The 22,885-nt window shown below is 35.5% G+C and overlaps 1 protein-coding gene across 15 annotated transcripts in view; it reads right to left on the bottom strand.

The window, feature by feature from the left end:
- STXBP5 (syntaxin binding protein 5) overlaps positions 1–22,885 on the bottom strand; it is a 109,061-nt gene that overhangs the window by 3,861 nt on the left and 82,315 nt on the right. For 4 of the 15 annotated variants that reach the window (XM_040597175.1, XM_040597182.1, XM_040597179.1 and 1 more), the window contains 8 exons: positions 20,754–20,819; positions 17,146–17,205; positions 17,002–17,049; positions 9,913–9,963; positions 5,553–5,792; positions 3,686–4,055; positions 960–1,125; positions 34–145 (listed from right to left, as the gene is read on the bottom strand). In XM_040597175.1, coding sequence (XP_040453109.1) covers positions 34–145; positions 960–1,125; positions 3,686–4,055; positions 5,553–5,792; positions 9,913–9,963; positions 17,002–17,049; positions 17,146–17,205; positions 20,754–20,819 — 1,113 coding nt within the window. The remainder of the gene's footprint in view (positions 1–33; positions 146–959; positions 1,126–3,685; positions 4,056–5,552; positions 5,793–9,912; positions 9,964–17,001; positions 17,050–17,145; positions 17,206–20,753; positions 20,820–22,885) is intronic. The other 11 variants (XM_040597176.1, XM_040597180.1, XM_040597181.1 and 8 more) reach the window with 7 other exon arrangements.

Raw genomic sequence — 22,885 nt, 5'->3', positions numbered from 1 at the left:
ATAGCAGAAAAATAATGACTGCTAAAAACTTACAGAGTTCTTCTCTGTCAAGTGACTGGGCCCCACCTCCAAACAGGCCTTTAAAGAACCCCCTGTTTGGTGCTTCTGGTGTTTCTACAGGAGTGAAGAGCTCACCCAGCATTTCCTTTGCAGTGAAGAAGAGAAAAGGCATATGTTATTTCACACACAAATTAATAGAACATTCTTTCACTTTAGGGATTTATTTTGTGGATTTGAATTTCAAAATGAATATGCTTTAACAGACATCTGTCTTTGCAAGGTGACTTAAAATAAAGATACATTAAGAAATCTGTACAAACCATCTGTTCTGATAGTTGTAAGCTTATAGCTCATGGAAGTCAGTAGCAAAGAAATGGGTTCAAACAAAGCTGTATTTGCCCCTCAACAACTTGAGCAACACTTCTGATTTTGTTCTGTCGAAACTATGTCTACAAATACTCATATCCATGCGTGGTACCAAAGTAGAGCTTACAGTGGGCATCTCTGCTATTTCAGTACTCTACACAACTTCCAAGCTGAAGCATGACTGAGAATCTTTCCAAGCTATTAACAGACATGAAACATAATAGCTTCTTTCAAGCAGCCTGAGCTAGCATTCCCCACTTATGTCAGCATGCACCTCCACCAGCACCAGTTGAACAAGCGAGTTAACTGCACATGTTAAACAAGGAAATTTCTTATCCATCAAAAAGGAAATCAAGCGAGCAACTGTTTCAAATACAAGAGGATAGATAAACCAACAAAATTTCAGAGTTGAGAAGTGATGCATCCTGAATTAAGACTCTATAGTGAGAACCTTCCCCCCCCAAATAAATCGAGATACAAAAGATGAAGTGCTCAGCTTTATGACAAGCTTCTTTACTATAAGCATCATAAATCCAGAAAGAAGAATCTCCAAGTATATCTTAGAAAAGAGAAATACTTTTTTAATTCATTACCTGAAGATTCTCACATGTTTCTTGACTGTAGGTTAGCCTCTGTATTTCAGTTGGTGAGACAAGGTAGAGTGCTTGTCCGTTGTTAGTGAAGCAGAACGTTCTGGCTATCCGCATATTGGTGAGTGGCAGGTAATATACATCCAACAGTGGCCTTAAGCTTGGCAAACTTAAAAAAATAAATAAATTATTACAAAAATTATTAAAAAAATAAAATATAGCAGGATTGTTTACTATTGATCAAATGGCTCATTTGTAAACTGCAATACATCATTTCTCTCTTCATCTGCATAAGTACCACAAACAGGGTATCATTTAATGCAATTAGAAAATCTCAAAACATAAATACAAGACTTTTCAAGGTAGCACCTCAAAAGTGAAATTTAAACATCTGCACCACAGATGCATTTGAAAGCATCATTTAAATGATACTCTGAGCACGTAAATCAGTTTCACTTAAAGCATTATTCAGTAATTAGTAACGACGGATTTTGATAAGTATCTACCAAAAGTTTACAATTAAACATTCTGCCTCTTCTCTCAGGTGAAGAATTTCTCCTTGACTAAAAATAAAAGACTAAAAGGTCTCTCAAGACTACTTAGAAATACACAGAGGTGTGTTTCCAAACAGTAGCCTCAAACAATCTTATCAATTATATCCAGCTTTTTTTTGTCTGACTGCATATTTAAGAGGAAGTCCTCTTGGAGCAAAGTTCACTTACCTTGTATTTTCTGATTCTGCACATGTAACTGCAGTACTTACTGCATCAAGCTACTGAAGAACAGATGCAGCACACACAGGCTATAACTATTGCTACCAAGCATTCCTCTCCCTCAAAGTAATAATAAATATGAGAAGTGAACGAACACCTGATAGCTTGATAAATAGAACCCAAAACAAACTGCTGTCCCAAAATTTTCCCTGTGAGATTTCCATAAAAACATAATTTACACAAGATGTTAACTGTAAATGCACAATACATTAATCTGCTTCTGCTGCAGATACCATCTGCATAAGATAATTATTTTTAAAAACTAAGAAAGTAGTAAAGGGGTGAAGTGAAGCCAAAACCAATGAAAAAGAAAGAGGTAGTAAACCACAACAGTAAGTGTTTGATTACTATTTTTCATTTGTACTGAAATTTCTAAATGTTAAGCCTGCATTTTACAGCTTGGGGATTGTCTCTTAGCAGGAGACTCTACCTACAACAAACGAAAGGAAGATCTGGTAACGTGACTTTGGAGGCAATTTCTACAGGTAAGAAATAACAAGCAATATTCTCTTGTAAGCCCGTCACCCAGGAAACGATACTTCTGCTGTGCACATATCTAAAATAAGAATATTCTTAGAAGTGATTTAGGAATAGGGAAGTGCTTTGCTTCAGGCTGATAGAAGCATCAAACATCGTTACAGCTTCAACACAAAACACAAACCCATTAGATCAGATAGGACAAGCATGACATCTATGATAGCATTTTCACAGTATCAAACAAATCTGTAACAGAATTGCAGACTCCTGTCTAAATATATATCAGTAGACAAGCATTGGGCATTCTGGGTGTGATACAATGCTCTGACAACTTCACACATCAGCACATGAAGTCCACTCCCCAGCAACAATACATGCTTCTAAAATGGGAGTTAATCCTTGGGAGTTCAACTTCCACACACAATGTAACAACTCAATGTTTATAATTTAGCACCTACCTTTATGCAAAGTTCATTAGAAAACAATTAATCCTGAGGAAAACTGGGTTTGTTTCAATATATAGTACCTGAACATTATTAAGTTCCATTTTAATTGGGGAAAAATCTGTGCTTACCCTGCAAGGTGAGCAGCACTTTGTAGAGATGTTTAGAATATACGTCAGGATACATCAATGGAGTTAACAGACAATCAAAACTTATTTTTTAATTTTATTATGTGTCAGCTTTAGTTTTATTCCTAACAACTTCCTGAAGAAGTGTCTTTTTAGGTTTTCTCAAGTTGAGAGCTTGTTTTCACGATCTTAAAAATAATCTTGTAGGAATTCTACTGACAATTTTATAAAGCCATGTTTCACATTCACCTTATTATTAGCCACGACTAAAATGTAGGTGCAAGAGTATAGGTATATACACTACTGTCCCCAATAAAACAGCATTTGGAAATATTAAAAAAAAGGACAAATTAAAATCACACAGGTGACATGCAAATACATTAAAAAAATATTGTTACACATGCTTTTTATACTTTTTTTTTTTTACACTTTAGGTGACTTATTTCTATACTACAACTGCTAGCAATTAACGATGCCTTTAGAGCCTGCATTTAAGGCCTTTAAGATATGAGTAAACTACACAACAAAACAGTAATGAGGCATGAGTGTGATGCAAACAGCTGCACAAAAATATGCAGAGTTGTGGTCAGGTACCAGCTGAAGGTCTGACTCAAGGGAGTTTTCTCCATCGGGGAATAAATTCACCTTTGAGAAACTTCATCAACTCACCAACCTGTATCACACATTTGGAACTATTTCTTGAATCAGGGTAGCTTCAACTAAACTGGTAAATTTTAATGTGGTAAAGGCATAACCAATAAGAATGCATAAACAAAATTACCCAGGCCCAAGTGTTAGAATTTCATCAGCACTGAGCGAATGTAGATTTATATTCTTATGGAAAAGGACACTTATCTAGCAGAAGACTTTTTTCTTTTAAAATTTAAGTTATATCAAACACGCCTTACCTAAAAGTCATAATATGTCCATTGGCACAGAAACATGCAAGGCAGACACTGTTACTCAACGACACTATGTCTCCACGAAGAACAAAAGAAGTCTCTGTTATGTTTTGCTTATAAATACAGTTCTGGGATGGCAGTGAGATAACTTTTGCTTGCTTTTCCGAACATATCACTGCATATTGGTTTTCACTGATTTCCTGAGAGGAAGAAGGGGATACTGAGACAGGTCGTCGCTTTTTTGATTTATCTTTTTCATCTTTATCTTCAGGGACATTGTGTTCTCTCCAGGGTTCATGTGCTGGTGGGATCAAAGATCCTGTGGTATCCAGAAAAGCCATTCTCAAGATTGCCCCTTTCAGCCTCAGGATGGTTCCTAGGAAAAAAGAAGTTGAGCCCATTCCTAAAATGGTTCTCCTAAATTGTCTTTCAAGCTATAAAACACTCCTCTAAGAAGCTAGCACAATGAAAAGAAAAAAAGAACTTTGGCTTGCTTCTGTAGCAAAACAGAGGTACCAAAGCCTTTGGACATTTATCTAAAAGCAACGAAGCACATGCAAAAGCACACAGGTATTCAACAAGATGTTAAACCAGTTTTCAAGGGTTAAGTGTATGCATACTCTTTCATTAAGAGAATCAACAGAATCATTTCATCAACAGAAATGTATACCTTTATTAAGAGAACCAAGCTGGAATGCACATTTGGATTCACGTTCAGTGTCACAAATGCAACTGATTTTATTCTCTCCTGAGGAGTACACAGTGTGCTTAATATCAACAATAGACGCTATTAGTCAAAGGAGAGCACCTCCGTTTTCTTCAATATAGACAGGGTCAGAAACAAGGAACATGTGGATTTCTTTCCCCCTGCATTTTAAGCTTGAAATCACTTCTCTAGCATAAAATGAAAGAGGAAGTTTTTCCTCCCCACTGTTTAAATCACTGTCTCTGTAGGCCAGATCTTAAGCTGATACGTCTCTTATTGTACTTCTATTTATTCACACGTAGTGTAAAAACACAAACATTTGCTAAGTACACAAAAAAAGGCAGTATCTTTTAAAGATTATGCTGCAGAACTAGTGATTATACATACTGTCTAGTCTGCAGCCTTGCCTTTACGATCAGATGTTATGAAAAACTGAATCTTGCTGCCAATACCATACTCAATAAGCAAAAATCACGTATATGGTCTAGAGGTCACACTATTTTAAATCACTATTTCAATCAAATAAAATCACAATTTGCATTTCCTGATACCATCTGTGTGAGCAAAGTGGAGCAGAGCAGCATGTTCTGCATGAGACAGTGGTAGCAGGAAAGCTAAATCTATGTCTAACAGCATATTCAACAAACCATTAATACATAATTACAATAAAATCAGTTGGTGTGTATCAGAAAAACAAGATAAAAGACCTCTCACAGCAATCCAAAGGAAAAATTTATCACTAATATTTAAAGCTAGTTATTCAATATACAACCCTTAATTTGTATTCCCTATTCATCACACAGGAAACAGTTTACTATCTCATGAATAAAACCAATAAAAAAATAAATTGAGCATTTGAAATACTAATCTTTCCTGCTATTTCTCTTTAATAATTGCCAGGTACTATATTAAGGTTAGCAAACATGCTTTTCTCAGCAAGTGTACATCAAAGTGGAATTTTTGTATTATATGAGATCATATTTTCCATTTTGCAACTTTAAAAATCCAGTAATGAAGTAACCAATCTAGACTGTTAACCTTAGTAGCTAGATCAATGGAGTCTATATTATTTTTTGATTAATCCACAGCTGACAAAATTTCTTTAAAAAACATGAAGACAACAATATTTTATCAAAGTATACTTTAGCCCGTCTGCTTTGTACATACCACTGGGAGAAACAATAACTGGCTGAAGAAGTCTTTGCTCTCCTCCTGGGGGTAAGTTCAGTACAATGACAAGCACTGTACCCAGTGTGGTCCCAACCCACAGGCATGGGGAAAGTGATGTATCAGCCTTTCTTGTGAAAGTCTCACAAAAATGAAGAGCCGAAATTGCCTCACGTGTTTCTTTATCAATGCTAGTTACACTAGAACTCCGGGAACGACTGAAAGAGTTGTCTTTGACATCTGAAAATAAATCAGTATTAATTAAAAAGAATGGCAAAACGCAGGGATTAAGAGAATTCAGATTTTCTTTTTTGTTCTTTAGCTTTAAGTATATACTAACTACCACTCTATTGAGTATTGCTCCTGTATTCTTCCTTAGCCATATTTCCTCTGGGCCCAGTTTACAATACCACATCCTGAACAAAGCACCCAATCATTTTTTGCAGAGCTTGCCATTAAATAATTGTCATGAGCAATTGCTATGCATATTTCTGTCTTGGGACAGAGAAGAGTCAAACTGGACTCCTCCTTTAAAAAAAGTGAATTATAAACCTCTTTGCCCACTAGTTGATTGCTGAGATTAAACAATACTGGCTTCCACAGAACACTGTTTGATCATCTTCTGAAGATGCAGCTATTTTACTGTAAGAACTGCAGTGACATCCAGACAGCAAGATAATGTAACCTGTAATGACTCACAAAAATATTGTCCCACTTCAGGAAACTGTATGGAGGAGGTCTAGCAGGCTATCTACACACCCAAACTTTTAGTAAGAGAAACATCAAATGCTACCTGGCACTGGTATGCAAAGCTGAAGACTTCCATGTTGAATACTGTAGTGTAGTGCCAGAAACAGCACTAAAGCTTTTCAGGGTGTCTTACTCATTGCTTAGAAAATAAGGTTCTCCCAAGAGAGGATAAATCCTAACATTAACAAAAAACAGTAACCATGCTGCTCCATTCTAGCTGTGTGCTGTTTGTACATGTGGTGATACTTAACACCGCAGCATGTCTTGATTTCTGCACATTCACAAATTAATCATTTGCTTTAACTCCTCATGCCAAAATTTTAGTACAAGACAACCCTTACTAGTAAAACTTTGATGCAATGTATACCATGGCTTCATTTTTTTAAAGTTACTGTCTTGGATCTTTGGGTAGGGTAGAGATGCAATTGGCATCTTTAAAGCAGAATTAAGAGCCTAAGAGTAACACTTAACCACATACTTTCTGGAAGCATCACTGTGCTAACTTCATTAACTTCCTGCAAAACTTTCTAAGAACGACATCTAACATGCATTTGAAAAGTATAAAAACTAGCTCTCAACTGTCTAAATACAGACATGTACTCAACACAGCGAATCTTCTCAGGAGATACTTCTTTCGTTCCAACAATAGCTAAAATTCAGCAAGACAATAACTTTTCTAAGCCAAATGTAAAACATGGATTATAGAAAGAAGCTACTAGGTCAACCACTCAGATGCTGACATTCTAAGTTTCCACATTTAAAAAAAATCAAATCCAGAGTGAAACAATAAGAACAATCATTTGTTTTATAATTCTAATGACCACAACCTCTTAATATCCTTGTTTCTTCAGGGTTGAATATTTATTAACTTAATGCTTTTTTTTAAACTCTAACGTGGATTAATCAGTCTTAATATATTAATACTTTAACTGCAATAGGCATACAATTAAATGTGCATTTGTTAAGTTGTATCTGGCTGAGTATCTGAAAAGCACGTGTGCAAATCTCAGAAGCATTGGAATGGACAGGAAAAAACCCCATAAAAATTAACTTGCCAGACAATACATCATGGAGAGGAGACAACTCATTCAGAAGAGAAAACTAAGGGTAAAATGTTTAACTTCTTTAGTGCATATTATTTATCCTGGAGTCAGGGAAGAATCTATGGTTTGTTTACAAATTAGTTTCAGATGAATAGGGAGAGACAACAGTGTGATCACCCACTACACATCACTTCATCAGAAGGATGGAAAGTTGAGGCTCTTTTGAGCAACTCAACCAAAGGGTAGGACCTAGTGACAATGGCACCTGCATCATCTGATTACAACATTGAAAAGTAATGGTATAATGCAGACTAGTATGTTCGAGATCTTCCACTTTCTAAAATAGAAAATCTAAAGTATGTGGTTCTGTTTTGGCTATTTAGGGAGAAAAGAGGGTAGGTAAAAGATCTAAAGAGAAAAGCAATTTGAAAGAACGAGATCACAAAAGATTAGGTTTCAGAAGCCATGGAAAGAAAGGACAGAAAACGGTAAGGATAATAAACTTGGGAGAAAGGCATTTCAGTCATCTCCTAGAGCCAGTAGATATGACCACATAAGCATAAAAATAAATAAATAAATAAATACAAGCAACCTCACAGTCTTTGGACAATGCAAAAGCTATCCTGCTAGAAGAAAAGATACAAGTAAAATTTAAGAAAAGATTATAATTGCCTAAGGAAACCTGAAAACCTAGAAGAATTTTACACAGGAAAAAATGAGGCATCCAAGTGCAGATATCCACACATGTGCAAAGTCAAGCAAAACCAGTCAAAGACTATTACAATTCAGAAGGTACAAACTATTTCATGAGTATACCAGAAGTGAGTTGAAAAAAAGTCTCCATTATTTCAGTAGAAAGAACAGCAAATATTAAAGCAATGTAGAAAATGCTGAAACTCATTCAGGATGGGAAAATGCAGAAAGGATTTCAGCATTCTCTTTTCTCCAGTCTTCATTAGAAAAAAAAAATTTAATTACTTACTGCTATTGAAGAACTGGGAGTAAAACAGTAAAGTTAGAATGAATCTGATAGTGTTTAAGTACAAATGTGTTCCAGTTTGCAAAATATGATAAAATTCACCCTGAACTGAAATCATCCCTAAACCATTAGTAAACGTAGTAAGGAAGAACAGCAACTGACTGAAAAGACAATTTTTTTTCTGCTCTTTCATGCCAACACAGCCACAGTTTAATCTCTCTAGTTCTGGGCACAAGAGTTTTAGAAAGATGATGAAAAATTCTAAGTACACAGAAGATTAACAGAAACCATCCTAGATTTAGACAAGATAACCTAAAAAAGAAGGAACTGAATACTGTAAAAAAAATAATCTGCAAAAAGAAAGATTAGAGATACGATGACTTTTCAACAGCGTAAGAGATGGCTGACAAAAAGATAGGGAGCACTTGTTATCCCTGTTCATTGTGGAAAGAACAATGAAAAAGTTAATATGGATGCAAGAAAGACTGATTAAATAACAGGGAATTTATATAACTGACTGAAACATTGAACTATCTGTCTGGGATTTTTCTAAAAACTTATTTATTGGAGGCTCATGAATAGATGAGAAGTTAAACTGTTGGACATCTGGATCCTTGCCATAACAATGGATTAAAGAATGTCTGAGGGTTCCTTCCAACTTCACATTTGAGTGGAGCAAGCTGTAATTGCAAATCAGGGTGGTCCAGCTCAGCTTCAGGATATCCCTGTGCCATGGACTCTTTCCTTGCTGATAGCAGCAGCTGTCAAATAATACAGTTCTGCAGCTGCCAATCCGATCCTGTCTGTCTTCTGCTGGGGTTGTGTTAAGAATTCTGCTGCAGGAGGGGAACGAGCTGTGGGAAGGCAGAAGGCAGCTTTTGCATTCAGGCTGCATCTATTGCTGTAGGTCTATGGCTGTCCCCCATCATTTTTAGGGCACAAGACAGGGAAGCTGGACCCGATCTACAGGCTGGCAAAGTACTAAAAAGAGTATTAAATCTATTCATTTGCATGCTGTTTGAGTGAGCACTACAGGCTTCACAACTGAATTGCTTTTAATAAAAAAAGTTACTGTGCTTTTTCAAAAAAAATTATGAAATTCTCAGACTGGTCATCCATCCAAACAGATGTATATTATTTTAATTTAGAGAGAGTGGTCACAAGACAATTAACATTTGTAAAACTATGTCCAACTGTTTTTTGAGTGGACTTCATATCCTGTTATTCTTAAGATACCTCATTTTTCAATTTAAAACTTATCAGATGGTTCTACACAGGCAGCCATTTTCCTTACATTACCTGATTATTCACGCTTTTGGTGTCACAGCACTACTGATAAAGTGAGTGACAGATGCCTAAAGATTATGACAAAAGTGTGATAAGCCATCTGTAACAATTGCAGGCTTACCTTACGATGACAGCAATACCTTGTGCCTAAGAGCCCCCCAGAAGAGTGGGATTAAAATTTTAGTTCTACACTTCACATAAATGCAATGAAGTCATGATAGTTTATGTAATTTAGGACTCTAATATATTCTCATTGTGTAAAACAGTCTTAGTAAAAATAAAATCAACTATGTAAACTTACCTAAATCAGGCTTTAACTCAGTTGGCAAACTTAGCTTCCTGGACATCTTTGCTGAAAAGTGAAGTATATCTTTTTTTAAAAAAGAATAAACATGATTCTGCTGGCCTTTATTTTTTTCTTTCCCAGTATGTAATATATCATTGTTTATTACATTAATTGCAGTACTTCACAGATTTTCTTGTAAAGCTGATCCTCACTTCTACAAGGGGATGGGTTCAAAGTACAACATGGAAGATACCAAAAATCCCCAAATACAGCATTTTATGACTTTTGCCAAGCTTCATTTCTCCTTGGGCTTCACGTAGAACTTGAGGAATTGGATGGATTTTGCTTTGGCTCAGCCTCAAGTTTTATCTTCTCAAGTGAGAGGACAGAATACAGACTTCGGGCTATTGCAAGAATGTGCACTGAAGTTTACGTAATGTTAACAACCCATCCCCTCTTCTTCTGCCCTAGTTCTTGCTCAAACCTGAGATATGTATAATAAAGATGATCTTTAATTATGCTACAACATTAATTTGCATGTGTAAAAAGCCAGTAATCTGAGATGCAATCCACAATCTTAGAAGAATGAAGACATTACAGAGCAATTATAAAATCAGCGGCACACACACACTTGCACCACTGTCAGACAAAAGATAGCATCATTTTGATAGTATTGCTGAAGTACAAAATAGCACTTGAACTCCTCCCTGACCCGGAACATTCTTTTTATAGAAATAGAAATCTTGAGATCCCTTCAAAATGCAGTACAATACTAAAAAATGCTGCTGTAATGAAAGTCACTAGTAGCCATACATCCCCCTTCCATCATTCTTCCAGCAATTACTGGAGAAGGAATAATTTTGATGTATCTTAACTACTAGACCTGGGCTAGATTCTGAAATTATTTCCCAGCCAAATGCTGAGGTTTTTTTATTTAATTTTTCACTATCTTTTAAGGGTAATACTACTCTACCTAAAGAAGAAGTTGAGAATAGCCTCCTAAATCTAGAAGCACATAGTAATGGATACCAGTCATGAAGCAGCCTGAATCTTGCTGCTTCTCTCAGTTAAAAATGGAATTAACTCATTCTAGTTCCCATTTTAACAGAAATCATTCCGTTTTCTACATATCGTGAAGAACAGCATGTGATTTAAAGTTACTTCCACTCCTTCAAAAAGTGAGATACTTCACTGTATCATTAATTATGCTCATCAATATTGCAAATGCTAGTTATCTGAATACTTGAACAGTTTTATTCCTGTCATACATTATAAAAAATTGAGAATAAGATTCCAGAAATAATCTTTAATTTCCTTCATGTCAATGTTACAAAGTATGTCCTATTCAAATTAAACTGAAATTACTTACTTTCAGACAGAAATGCCAGTCACTTCAATTTTAGTGCAAGCTGAAATTGAAAAGGGCAGTCTGACTACATGTTTTCTACCCTCATCCTTGCACTGGCACTGGTACCTGCCTAGCTTAATGGCAAGGCCAAAATTCATCTACATAAAGTTTCTGCCAAGGGTTGTTTTCAACAAGATAACTCCTGTTTCAGGTCAGAGCTCAGCTATACAAACAGAAAACCATGGTACAAAACAGCACTAGTGACCAGGAGCCCATCTTTTTGCTGTTAGCTTGAATTTACATCAACTTGAAAAGAGATCATGAAACCTAATCTGGAACTGTGAATTACAAAATGGGCAATCTTCAGGGTAAGACTTGCTTTCTGTGTTAGACATGTAAACTACAAAAGCTGAGATGCTGAACAAAAGCTCAGTTATGCACGCAAAAGATAATTTTGCATTACTTTTAGCTTTTCACAGCTTTTACCGTATGTGAATACCAGCAAAGATTAATTAACCAAGTCACTTTGCAGACCAGAGCATTCACTTTTGGCTTTTCAAACACAAATGTTTAACACAGTTTTAGCAACCAGGAGAAAACTGACCAAAAAAAGGTAACTAGTAACAGGTAATATAGCAGGTAATAACTACTACAGGTGAGTGTGTTGGAGTCTAAGAGTCAATCTGCAGTTTTAGCTTTATTTCCTTAGTGAAAGGCCAGTTGTGTGAACTAGGTTGATAAGGTAAAAGAAATTTGTCAGACATTTTCTACAAACACTGAACTGACTCATTAACAGGACATGAGGATACATGAATTGTTAAAAAGGATGTCATAACTAGAAATCATGAATTAATGTGCTATGCAAAAAATACATACACGTGTCAAATGCCTCAATAATTCAAGTATAAATAGAAGTATAAACAAGAACTTATTTAAATAGCAGTAGTGCCATCTTGTGTTTAAAGAAAAAAGTGCCTAAAGATACAGTAAGAAAATAGGAATATTTTGCCAGGTAAGCTGTTTTTAACTAACATTACTTAGTATGAATACAAGCAGGAGTTTTTTATATCTGGTTTATGGTCTACAACAGTTTTAGAAAATTCAGTTTTGCCATGCCTTAGATGAAAACCAGCAACATGCTAGACAACTTCTATGCAAAAGATACAAATGAGAGAAATGGGAAAGATAGGATGGAGATCTACAGACAGAATGCTCAGGGTCAGGTTTTTTACTCCATTTGTACAACAGGGCAAAGGTGATGTTGACCGCTCCTGCTGGTGTGCTGGCCTCAAGTAGTAGCTGTCATTATCAGAGTTCAATACCTCTCTTGGTTGTAAAGGCTGCAGCAGCCACCACCAAGACCACCCTTCTGCAGTTGGTGTGAGTCAAGGAGACAGACAGGGGGGCTGTTTTGCTCCTCCTGGTGTGCTGCTGCTCAAGGCAGCAATGACTATTTTGTCTGTGTTTAGCCCTAGATTTAAGACTCCTCTAAATTAGACGGCCTAGAGTTATATAAAGATATGCACACATTCTTTCTGTTGCTAACATAACTAATTAAAGAAGTATCATATAAAAGTATATGAGAGAACTGGCAAAAACAACCTTCAGGATTCTTGGAGATCTCTCATAGGACAGACTTGAGGAGGCAGACGTTAAAATACGAAAGGTTACCTTGGCTTAATAAGTCATTTCAGCATAGGAGGCCCCACCAACTCAATGAAGAAAATCTGATGGCTGAACTATCAATAGGAAGTGGGTTATCAATATTTGCAGTGGGTTATCCTGAGCTAGAGTGATTTCTCATCCATTCCTTATTTAAAAAAACAGTACAAACCCTTCAAAAAAATTCTAATGATTATAAAGGAGACTAGCATCTTGGTGTTTTGACAGAAAAGAGAACAGTTTACCTAAAGCCTATTTTATGTAACATTTCATGAGAAATAGCTAAGCAGCTTAGAATTTCGACAAAGTTCTCAAATTATTCTGTTTGAAGACTACACAGATGTAAAAGTTTTACATTACCAATTTCAAGATGCTTAAAGAACTGAATAAAGTACTAGTGATGGTACAATACAGAAATAGAGTATCAACGCTGAAATGTCTAAATTTGATATAAGAATAATAAAACTATTTTACAAGACAACACAAGAAAATACATACTTGATATACTCAGAATTAGATCAAAGTATTAAAAACACATTGCAAGAAATAGTCTTACTCTGGCATTAGGGCGAATGAGAACTTATTATGAGTATCTTAAAATTTGATTCCATGAAAACAACATTAATAGTCAGTGACATTAGCACTGTTTGAAAAATCCAGGTGTACACTTAAAATGTAAAAAGTGTGAGAAACCTTATGTCAATAGTAACAGCAGGAACTATGGAATTTTAGAATTAGAGCTACTCTGCTTAGATCTGCCTACTAATATTGTTTGCTTTTTTTAAAAATTTATAAGCTGCAGAAAATAAATAAAACCAATTTTCCTGAAGAGTATTTGACATTAGCCTACTGGAAGAGTTATGAAGGTCTTTGAGTCTACAGTATTTTGCACGCACCTTTACTAAAGCTTCTTCCAGAAATGGATGCTAACAATACCTCTTAGCTTCTGACCTGATTAGTAGCTATATATTTAATCACATATCTTTTCAAGCCAAATAATTGACCAGAGCACGAGTAATGAATTTAAGATTTTGCTTCTGCTTAAGTTGGATCACAACTTCTTTCTACAAAAATGACATGGCCTTAGAAATTAAATACTTTCTACCAAATCTTCTTCTTCTAAGTTCACTGATGTTTGGTACGCTTCTCTGTACTACTTCACAGCACATTGCAGTTTCAAGTATTTGCCATTCCTAAGATAAATGGCTGCTCTGAATAACTGCCAGTATTTTCTATAATTTCTAGGAATGGTTAAACCAAGTACCTCCATATATCCAAGGTAACTGCAACTTTTGCAAAGTTCACCTCTGATGGAAATAAAAGCAAAATGTGACCCAAAAGCAACATATTCACAATAGGTCTTTAACTTGAGTTACTATCCATTCCTTAGCACGTACCATTCAGAACTGAGTATTTAGGAAAAAAAACACAGAATACCAACTGATCTTAACAGTATATATGGCAAAGCTGAAGTGTTGGTACATGAAGCATTTACGTTTTATTTGATTTCTGCTATTCTTGCAGTCCTAGATGGTTTTTGATCCTTTAACAGAGCAAGACTCCTTGTCTGATGCTGTCACTAATGATAGAAAAGTGTAGAAATGAAGATGTGTCTATAATTTTCAATAGTGATTAAATTGACAATGGCTTCAGAACTCTAAATGCATGTTTATTATGTTACCACCTTACAGCCCTATCACTGAAATAAAATTACTTTGCACTTTGCAAGCAGTATTCCCTTACTCACTGTTCCCATGTGACAAAAAACACAGGACTGATTAACAGCAACTGGAATTACCAATGTAAGTAATTCTTGTTCTGTTTCACAATCCATTTGACAGGTTGTATTTCACACTGACAAAGAATGGAAAGAACTTGAACTGACTGCGCTATGTACCAGTGCAAAGAGCTATAACCAATACTACATACAAAGTCATCCATGTGAACACAGTTGATGGTAAACAATTTGTTTCATATAACATTGTGAAGTTAATGACAGTGAATGACACAGTTACAGAAATCATTGTTCATTAACATTTAGTTGGCAATTCAGTACAAAACAATCAAATGCAAAACCATGCAACTATTAACACTGAATAAGAGTAGTTTTACTTATGTGGAAGAGCTTAAAATGTAAATTCAGGAAGAGCCATGCAAAGTAAACATGCCAGACAAGGTGTAGAAGACAAGGCAGTGAAAAAAACCCATTCAGTGCACAGCAAACCACTCAAAACTAACAGAACACTGATGAAAGAGGTTTCTTTAAACTTCCAACGAACCATGCAAGTTACACAAATCACAGTATGGGCTGAATAGGAGACACTTATGAATTACACATCAAATGCATTATTGTCTCAATTAACTCTGTATTTAACTTACACCCTGACAAATGCATTACTTATAAATATTTTGGGGTTTTAGCTGTGAAAAACATTCACAATACTTTCGGTTGAAAGCCTTCAAGCTGAAACTGGTGTCAATAGTTCTATACAACTGTCATTGGGATGTTTCATTAATACTCTAACATTGCTCTGAAAAAAGTGAAAAAATAATGAAGTCACATTCACACATACTATGTTTGTTGCACAAGACAGGCTACCTTAATTTCAGAAGGGACTGCTCTGGGACAAAAGGGAAACATTACTTCAATAAGCATTGAAATAACATGCACAAGATTAAGTGTTGTTTTTCTCATTAGAAGAACTAGAACATAAGGTTCTAGTTATCCTGAATTTCTGTAGGACAACGTATTAATCAATACTCATGTAAATGATACTTTTTTATTATTATTACAGATGAATTGATATAATATATTATCGACAGCCATTTGCTTTCTGGAATTACATTCAGGCTTCCACTGCCTCAGAACTCATCCTCCCTAACATTTCTGTCATGACTGCAAGGAGGGCTCAACATAGTACTGAGCAAAGGGCATATTCCTGTTCTTCCTCATTCTGTACCTCAGATGCCAAAGATTACTTTGTCATACTTATATTTATCTCACCAAATTTTGAATTATACTTTAGTCTCAATTACTGAATTGCAATGGAAGGGATAAATGATTCAGGATAAAAGTTAAATTGCCAAACAGAAAACCAAAGGGAGACTACAAGAAAAGAAATCTTTCTCCCTAGCCTTAAGATATGGTTCCATACAACCTATGAAACAGTTTAGCAAACAATTTTACTATATAAAGTAGTTTAAACCTTTGATCTAACTAAAGAGATAAAGTGAAATCCTTCAACAATGATAAACTAGTGTGCTAAACAAACAAAAAATGAACCAATAACACAGTGATTCTGAAATGAAAACAACCATATCCCAGTTAAGGAAGAAGGATCCTTTTCCTAGAATTAAATCATACAGCCTCTCGCCTTCATTTATTTAATGATCCAGTTGCCAGAAGCAGAGTTAATTTCCATTTCAATCATAAAGGGTTCAATCTACCTGCAAACAACACATTCCAAGGCAATTTTGTTGCCAAATTGTTAAGACACAAGTCTGGAGCTGGTAGGGTATTGTGTCACTGTTGGATGCAGAAATGTAAATACAGTTCTGGAACAGTAACGGGGTGTACATATATATGTGTGTGCATATATATACACACACACACATATATATAACCAAGTCCGCTTCCAGATGATTAAATGAAAACATGATACTATCTCTATCTTTACCATAGTCATATGGAAATCTGACCATATGACTATGAATGCAATACATAGAAAGAATTTACATAAGCCACTTGTTCTCAAAGAGAGTGTACCTTTGCAAAAGTAGTGGAATAATGTTGTGACTTGCATAGACTGAACTCTTAGTACAGATTAGATTTTCACCCATCCAGAAAATACAGAAGTGCAATTGTGAAATCAGAGAATTTAAACCAGCAATATCCTCGATTTTAAAAATTGTGCTCAGTGTATTTAGTAAAGAAGCAGCCCACAGAATTACCAATTAGCATAAAGAATGAAAATTTAATAACTTAATGGATTGAAATTTGAATTTTATATTATTTTTTTTTTTTGCCGCTGGGTTAGTGTTGCATAGAGCAAGGCACTGGATTAGGAACAGAGCAGAATTTTTCTAGTGCCTACCTATGTCATTGGCTACCATCTTGGAAAACTTTCTGCTTTTGGTCTTCACTGTAAATAATATTTTAATAAAAAAAGATCAATCTAAGTGTATCAAAGGATGAACTGAATAATAAATAAGACTATAGAAAAGAAAAAATACTGTACCCTTTTCTATAAAATTATTCATTTTTTGATCATCATCAGAATTGTTTGGTGAACCAGAACCTATGAGTGAAGACAGAATGAAATGGATATACAAACATGCATCTGACAAAAACCCAATGTATTAATACAAGCTTTGAGTTTAAAGATGACAAAAAGTATCAAATACTGATACTGGTATTCTCTGTAACTCTATTAGACACTATAAAGTCCAAATTGTTTGGGTATGACAGGAATTCTGCCATATTAACCAAAAAAATTATAATGCAAGGTACAATGTTGCACAGTGCAGCAAGTTTATTCCTAGAAATATTTCCCTCACTGAATGAAATGTTTACATTGAACAACTAGATTGCTGTTCTAATCATGGTTCCAGACACAAAGATTAACCTAAATTACGTTTCACAGAACACTGCTGTAACAATAAACTCAAGTTTTGAATATTTGGTTTTTTTCGAATGCAGTAAGTCACCATTGGGCCACGTTTCTTCAACTGTTCTGCAGATAACTCTGAGCCAGTGCTGCCACCTGGGATTTTTCTGAATCCTTAATAATGAAAAACTTCACAACTTGGGGATTACCATTGTCATGAAATTAAAACAGTTCAACTAAAAAAATGTTGAATTTCTTTGGATTTTATATTGTGGAAGTGTGAAATAAGAATAGAATGCAAACATTTTGACACTCATGAACACAAAAACCTGACAGTTTACAATGCTATGCGAAGTTTTATGAGTCAGATAAATGCCCCTGAGTTTAAGCTTACTACCGCCTAACTTCTGCAGAAAAAGCACCAGATAGTTATTATTTCTCTTGCATTTTCACTGTATTTCTATAGTTCCATGCTATTGAAACTGTAGGATACTCTCCTAACTTGTATAGGCAGGTAGTCCCTTTCACAGTTCTTTCAACTGTATAACCACCCGCTGGAACAAGTCTAATGGACACTAGCTTCCACTTCCCTTCACCTGGGCACAGAGAAGTGGAAGAGGTGGAAGATTTAGATCACTTGAGCAAATGCAGACTTCAGCCCAAACAGTGGCTGGTCTGTTTTACACATCATATTGTAACACTCAAAAGAGGCACTCAATTGCCAGTCCCATCCTCTAGTCTTCAAGCTAGTAACAAGCAAATATTTTGTGCTAGTGTATTTTCCTTTAAAGTAGAGCGTGCCTAGACTGGAAGAAATTAATCTAAATCTGGCCCGTCCTGCATCTCAAACTCACCAATACTATGCAGCTGATTTATCCTAAATGTCCCCTCTTACCTCTCTGAAAACTGAACACCATTTCCAGTCCTGTGCTCTTGCCCAGAAAAGATATAAAGCTTAAAGTAAACCTAAGGAACTGCAGCTTTTCTCTCTTCACAAAACATCACCAAATGATTTCCGAGGTGCCTCCCTCCAAGTACCTTTCTCAAAGGAAACTGGAGAAGTCTGCCATGAACCTATCTCACTCAACCAAGAGCTGGGAAGGAAGGACAGAACCAAGGGAAGCAAGGCACCGTGCAGCCTTGCTCCTTCAAGATTCCAGTTTACAGGAGGATGCAGCAGTGGCTTTCCACCTCCGTCGTTTGTCCATTCACTATTCTTGGTACTTTGAACTTGCGCCTCTTTAGTATCGTGTGTATCCAAGACATTATATACTCTTTTTACAGAATATTCAGTTCTCCAAACATCTTGACTTTATTCTAATATGAACGAACTTCAAAATAGTCTTCTCATAGCCAACTTAAATTGGAAATTGATTTCTAGAGCTCTGCAGAATTATGAGTTTCCCCCAATTCTGTTTTCTTTCAGGACATTTGAATTCAACTATTCTAAGTTGCCTCCTTTTTTGATCCTCTTAAAGAAATATCCAACCTGCATTAATTTCTACCCAACTTCAGCTAACACAACTCAGAGGGGAGGGAGGGAAGTAAGCAGAGAGGGAGGGGAGGCAAATAGTCAAATTTAGTATTTTTCCATATAAATCTTGATTTTCGTCTTTGGGCTTGCCTTCATTGCACTTTTAGCAGAAACAGTGAATTAAGTTTTGCTCTACCTCAAATTATGAAAGAAACCTTCTAATTAAAATTAGTGTTTTAAGTTCTGGCAATGTCATATGGAAGTGGTTTGGGCTGACATTTGAGTGGTGCTGGAGAAAGGGGAAAAAAGGATACAGATTAAGGGTTACAAATTATTAGCTGTCCATTGTACACATTTTAGAGCAGTCTATCAGAAACTAGACTTAGCCTGGACATTTTAAGTGGGTTCAATTCAAATACCTTAGTAAGAATTATCATTTTCCTCAGTCTTGACAGAGATTTACTGTGCAACTGCAGCACTGCACAGTAAGTTATTTACAGACAGTGCTCTTCATTTAAAAAAAAAAAAAATAGGAAAGATGCACTTTATTCTAAACACCACAAAAAATGCTTGCAGTAAAAATTATGCTGAAAGTGACTAATTCAACCTGCCAATAATTAACATTACACACAATTTTTCATGAAATCACATCTTCAGTTACAAATTTTACTTAAGTTTTCCAGCCAGATTTTGCTTTAATTATAAATAAATCTAATTTAGTCTAAGAAAGGATTACTAAAACAGAAAATGGCATTACCTGTTCTACATGAGGGTTCTGCACAATTTAAAATTATCATCAAAAGACAGCAGTTGTCAAATCAGAAATTAAAATTTGTTACAATTTCTACTAGAGCTACCAAAAAAAAAAAATATGTTTTGTTAGGCTTTCAACTTGGCTTTGAAAGGTACAGGCTACAAAAAAAGGAATCTATCTTCAGGTTCCTATGTTGATTATCATTTTACATTACATTGCAAAGAGTGCACATACTACTTTATGTACTTGAGTAAACCAGCAGTTTTGTCTTTTAGCCTAACTTTGAGTACTGCTTTGAATGAAGCAGATGAAGTGACGTATTACTTTAAAAGTTCTCAGAGTAATAGTGAAGATAAGCAACAAATTTTTAGCTACTACATGAAATATTCATATCATTGACATGCATATATTGACATGCACTATTAAGTATTTACCTGGCTATAGCCTCAACTCGAGAATATTGAGCAAAATACTGAATGGTATTACATATTGCTGAAGCTTTCATTTAAAATATTAACATATGATAGTGGCAACTAAAAAAAAGCAGGGGGAATGTTAAGTAGGGAACTCCTGCTTTGTAAGGATGCCAGTTCCTGAAGACCTCTGATTCCAAAGAAAAACAGTAATTTACCTCTTACAAGGAAGCTGAAGTAAACTAGGTTCTTTTTTACAGAAACAATCTTTACCACTTTTGAGGACTGAAACACAATCACATGAACTATTACAGGAATTTGTGCATTATATCAATGTTTCAAAATTCCATTGTGCAGTATGTTCCTTGAAGCATAAATATTTCAGATTATCTCTTCACTCGTCTTTATGACATATTCCTATTGCATCTCTTAAATCAGCCTTGTTTTAAAAATGCAGTTGTGCAACACTGCAAAATTTATGAGAGCTCAGTTTGTAAGACAACAGTCTTACATAACTACTCAACTAGTAAGTGTTGACTTAAAGCATGCCAACTTCTGGGCAAATAAGCAGCTGACAGTCAGAGGAAGTTACGATTACCTGAAGTGGGTGATTTGCAGCGGTCTTCTGGCACCATTGTACCTTCATTAATATCAGAGAGACCTGCTGGAACACAAAAACAGTGTATAATAAATACAGCTGCTACTTTATCCTTTCTTCCACTGCAGTCAGGAAATTCATTTCTTATTAGCTACAAACCGGGCAGTTGTGATAAAAAAAATAACACAAATTCTAATTTGGACATTACCCACAGTGACTGTAGTTGTTTACTTTTTCTACTAAAGTTTTCTTTACAAAATACACTTCCTCATTAAACTTCATATTGTGAGAACGACCATATTTTCAGTGAGACAGACACATCATAGCAGTTAATATATATCTATAGCATGTAAATAATTAAGTACAAACTTCATTTCTGTTTAGAAAAAATCCTAGAGTTATACTAAAAACCATCATCTAGTTCAGCTAGTCCTCTGCTCCCCAGAGGTCCCTTCCAACCCTGACTATTCTGAGATTTTGTGCCATTCTGTAATTGCAAAAGTCAGTTGAAAGAGGATCTTGGAAGTTTACAACCACGCACGCAGTATGATATGTGGAACTACAGTGCTTTTTTTCAAAGCATTTTCCCAGTTACAGTGATATGCTTTGTATTTGCTGCTGCATTGCCAAGTTTGGTTTCCAGCAAAACTCCCTATTGAAGTCACTTACAGACTTTAGGTTCTAGTGCTTATGAAAGTGTTCTTCCTGGTCCAAAGGAATTTTCCTAAATTCTTACATTGTCAAATCTGATCATTTGAATGACTGCAATATGCTAATATCTAAAAGCTCATTCCTTACATTCCAGTGAAAGAAATAAAGCACAGGAGTCCACAGTCAGATGCTAAAGATGAAAGTTGTCTCATAAGTATCCTAAATACTAGTCCATAGAAGTATACAAGGAATTTTTCTATTTTCCTTTTGATAAGAAATTGCTGTCAAGACTGGCCATAATTAAGTGATTTTAAGGCTAATAATGCATCTTTAAATTTATATAATAGTTTTCCTCTAGAAATGTCGTGATGTGATACTAATGCAAACAAGCATGGAATACTTACAGTAATGGCTAAGAAATATTTGTCAAAATGAAATCTTTTGGCATGCACGCAAATATTTCAAGTGTTGAAAAAGCCTGAGAGGTGTAATGGTAATGGCTAAGGCAACAAGGGCTTGCACATGCAAAGCCTGTCTATACAGCTGTATACTACACATTCACTACTGATCTGTACAGATGTGTTGACACAGACAACAAAAAGAAGGGAAAAGCACTACTCTATCAAAGCTTTAAGATTTCCAAATACTAAACCAGAAGTTAATAATTTAAAGGAAAAAAGGTTCTCCTGAAATATCATACCAATGCGGAACACATTAAAAGTATGTTGCATTCACACAAAGTTTAGTTTATGCAAAATTGTCTTTTTTAAGATTACTAAAAGCATGTACAGCTTGAACCTGAAAACTCAATGACTAGGACTGAAGTGAAATTGTCAAATGACCTTAAGGCTTGGTTAAGTCTACACTTAACAGTTCAGGAACGGATTTTAATTATAGAACATATGGTGAAATCCCAGGGGGAAGCTATACCCTTCACCACACAGGAGAAACCCCACCCCCTGATTTCTTTATCAGTAAGTCAATAAGCACTATGGGGTAATCACGGAATCTATTCCCTAACAAATTACAATTTGACCTCTGAAAGCAGGTTTTAACACGCATGGGATTCAAAATGTTTTGTACTAGACAGAGCTGTGTAAAAAGACTTTTCAGAAATCCAGGTGCTGCTCTCCCAACAAGCAATACAAATTTCAGATAGTAGTAGTGCTGGGAGGACACACCTGTACTGTGCTTCTAGAAGTAGCTTCTAGTGTTTCTAGATCATGCTCCTTTGGGAGCCAGACTAAACAAATGCAAACGTGTATAGTTCAGGAACTTAAAGAATTAAAATATTTATGGGAAAGAGGAAATTATCTTCATAGGAAAATTTTAACTTCTCACAGTAGTTTTTCTATGAAAATTCCTGCATTGACAGAAATAGCCTGTAGCCAAGAATGAAGTCACACACCTGCACACTTGATTTCTTTGTCTTGAGGCTATGATTTGATTAATATACATCTTAACGAATAACTCTGATCAAT

This window comes from Falco naumanni, chromosome 6 (genome assembly GCF_017639655.2).
Source record: "Falco naumanni isolate bFalNau1 chromosome 6, bFalNau1.pat, whole genome shotgun sequence".
NCBI classification, from domain to species: Eukaryota; Metazoa; Chordata; class Aves; order Falconiformes; family Falconidae; genus Falco; species Falco naumanni.
This window is presented reverse-complemented; position numbering and strand designations above follow the sequence as displayed.